Source organism: Acanthisitta chloris, unplaced genomic scaffold (genome assembly GCF_000695815.1).
Source record: "Acanthisitta chloris isolate BGI_N310 unplaced genomic scaffold, ASM69581v1 scaffold17320, whole genome shotgun sequence".
In the NCBI taxonomy this organism is placed as follows: Eukaryota; Metazoa; Chordata; class Aves; order Passeriformes; family Acanthisittidae; genus Acanthisitta; species Acanthisitta chloris.
Window position 1 is genome coordinate 1 of NW_008650081.1, and position 3,063 is coordinate 3,063.

Below are 3,063 nucleotides of genomic sequence, written 5' to 3' on the forward strand. Positions count from 1 at the left end.
GACACGGGTGGGGGCTCGGGGCGGCCCCACCGCCTCGCCCGGCCCTCGCGCTGAGCCGCCGGGCTCTCTCCCACAGCCCTGCTTCCTCAAGGATTGGGAGCTGCACGTCCACTTCAAGATCCATGGAGCCGGCAAGAAGAACCTGCACGGGGATGGGCTGGCTCTGTGGTACACGCAGGATCGCCTGGTGCCAGGTCAGTGCCGGGGGCTCGGCTGGGCGGTGACACACGTGTCCTGCCCTGGAAGGGCCTCTGAGCTCCCTCTCTGGTGTTCTGCCCTGGGGGCAGGTGCCCTCAGCCACCTGCCTGGCAGTAATCAGCTCATACAGCTCAGACGTTTCTGAGGCAGAACCTTCTGTCTCCAATGTTGTGCCCTGTTCCAGGTCCTGTCTTTGGCAGCAAGGACAACTTTCATGGACTGGCTATTTTCCTTGATACGTATCCCAACGATGAAGCCACAGAGGTGAGTGGTCCAGGGAGCCTGAGCAGTGTCTAGAGGCTGTTCCCATCCTGCTCCGAGTGCTTCACACCTAGTCCAAGGAAAAGTCTGCCCTCACATGAGCCTGGTCTTCTCTCCCTGTGTTGGGAGCTGGGAAAGGGAAGAGTTTGGACATGCATTAGGGGAGATGATAAGGTCCTTGCTCCTCGCGTTGCTGTTGACTATACAGATGTTTCCAAGGCATTTCCCTCTGTGCAGAAGAGCAGGCATGAGGCTGATGTAAACCAGGCACCTGTCAATATCCAGCCTGAGTGTCATTCCCTGGGCTCTGTGCTCATTCCATGTTGTGTCTGAGCTTATTTTCTCTTTGCAACCTGAGTGACTCTGAGAGAAATTCCTGAGGTAGCTTTTTTGCTCCAGAATTCCCTGTGGCTGCAGTACAGCTCAGTCCCGTGGTGGCTGAGGGTCCTTTTTATCTGTCCTGCTCTGTCTCTGTGGATCTCGTTATGGCACAGTCAGCAAACCGAACTGTGCTCTGAGGTCTCTACCACACAAAACATGATGCTTCAGTCACAAAGCACCTGAAAATGACCCATCTCCCTGTAGTCTTGATGCTCATGGGAGGTGAATTCCTGCCTCTAGTTGGCCTCTCCTAGTGTAGGTAATCTGCTGACCACAAAGCCCTGTGTGTGGTTTTGATGGTTCTGTGGGATCTCTGCCTGTTCTAGGTCTTGTGCTCTGTTCTTACACTTCTTGGTGTTCAGGAAACAACTGGACATGGCTCTTAGTGCTCTGGTCTAGTTGACAAGGTGGTGATGGGTCACAGGTTGGACTTGATGATCTCGGAGGTCTTTTCCAACCTAAATGATTCCATGATTCTATGATTGTTACCCAGGCTCTGCAAGGCTGGGGCTATCTTTTTACCCTGGACACAGTACAGAGTAGGTTTGGTCACAGAATGGGGGTTTTGATACAGAAACGGTGACTCTGCTTTAGGCAGAACATGCTCTGGCTCAGTTTAGGAGCAGCTTTACATGGAGGAACAGCCTTCATTCCTTGTCGCGTGCTCCATACTGACCCGTGGTGCTGTCACCGTGCCCGTGCTCCCACCCTGCACTCACGGAGGGTGAGATGCCTGTGTGTCCAGGAGGTTCCCACAGCCCCAGCAGCCTCTGTGTGTCCCTCCACAGCGTGTGTTCCCCTACATCTCGGCCATGGTGAACAACGGGTCGCTGACGTACGAGCACAGCAAGGACGGGCGCTGGACGGAGCTGGCAGGGTGCTCGGCTGACCTGCGCAACCAGAACCACGACACCTTCCTGGCCATCCGCTACTCCCGGGGGCGGCTCACGGTGAGGCCTGGGGGTCCTGCACCTCAGCTGGAGCAGGGCCGAGGGGTGGGCGTGCTCAACCAGTGACTTGGAGATGGGTTTTCATGCCTCTCCAGCACCTCTAGCTCGCAAAGGATAGCGGCATGTGGAAGGCAGTTACCTGGAGAGGGTGGGGAGTGTCCCTCATTGGAGGTACTCAAAACCACCTGGACACTACCCTGTGCCATGTACTCCGGGGTGGCTCTGCTTGAGTAGGGAGGTTGGACTAGATAACTGACTGTGGCCCCTTCCAACCTCACTCACCCTGTAATTCCATGTGATTCTGTGCATTCCTGGTGTGATCCTCTCTTGGCCTTACAGGTGATGACCGACGTGGAAGACAAGAATGAATGGAAGAACTGCATCGACATTGCAGGGGTGCAACTGCCAACTGGATATTTCTTTGGTGCTTCTGCTGGCACTGGAGATCTCTCTGGTGAGAGGCTTTGCTCAGGGGAATGTGGTGGTTGGAGCCTGCAGTAGGTGACACTGTGTGGCGGGGGGTTGGACTGAATGATCTCCAGAGGTCCCTTCCAGCCTTAATGATTCTGTGACTGTAACACTTTGGATGCACTGGATAGCTTCCATGGCTTCCTTTCCCTCAGTTGTTCACTAGGCTCTTGAAACCCGGTTGGGTAGAGACCTGTGGCTGGGGGAAGGAGGTACCTGAGGGCATTGGATTGTAGTTTTGTACCTGGGCATGAGGGTAACTTGAGGGGGAAGGAGACTGGACATGGCAGAGTAGTGTCCAAGGGATGCTCCATGTGCCTGGACATCCCAAAGCTTCTGACAGCATTTGGTGTTGGTTGTTCCCCAGACAATCATGACATTATCTCCATGAAGCTGTTCCAGCTCATGGTGGACCACCCTGTAGAAGATGACACCGTTGACTGGACCAAGATCGAGCCGAGCGTCAGCCTCCTTAAATCCCCCAAAGGTGAGTCCGTGGGCTGTGGAAACCTTCCATGGGGGATTGGGATGTTGGGGCAAGACTCTGGAAGGCATCGGGGCTGGTTCACACTGCAAGATGCCACAGGGGAGCCAAGGTTGGGTTGACCTCTGGAGCTTTCCTTGCCCTCACAGACAATGTGGATGACCCGACGGGGAATTTCCGGAGCGGGCCCCTGACAGGCTGGAAGGTGTTCCTGCTCCTGCTCTGTGCTCTGCTGGGAATCATCGTCTGCGCTGTGGTGGGAGCTGTGGTCTTCCAGAAGCGCCAGGAACGGAACAAGCGTTTCTACTAGCAGAAGACCTG

At 55.3% G+C, this 3,063-nt stretch overlaps 1 protein-coding gene across 1 annotated transcript in view; it reads left to right on the top strand.

Moving 5' to 3' along the window:
* The first annotated feature begins 36 nt into the window (after nt 1-36).
* The window catches only part of LMAN2 (lectin, mannose-binding 2), a 3,334-nt gene continuing 307 nt past the window's right edge, over nt 37-3,063 (top strand). Inside the window, exons 1-6 of the mRNA XM_009083668.1 lie at nt 37-194; nt 383-462; nt 1,629-1,790; nt 2,130-2,244; nt 2,626-2,745; nt 2,892-3,063. The exon at nt 2,892-3,063 is cut by the window's right edge and continues 307 nt beyond it. Of these exons, the coding sequence (XP_009081916.1) occupies nt 1,653-1,790; nt 2,130-2,244; nt 2,626-2,745; nt 2,892-3,052 (534 nt within the window). The 5' untranslated portion in view covers nt 37-194; nt 383-462; nt 1,629-1,652 and the 3' untranslated portion in view covers nt 3,053-3,063. The remainder of the gene's footprint in view (nt 195-382; nt 463-1,628; nt 1,791-2,129; nt 2,245-2,625; nt 2,746-2,891) is intronic.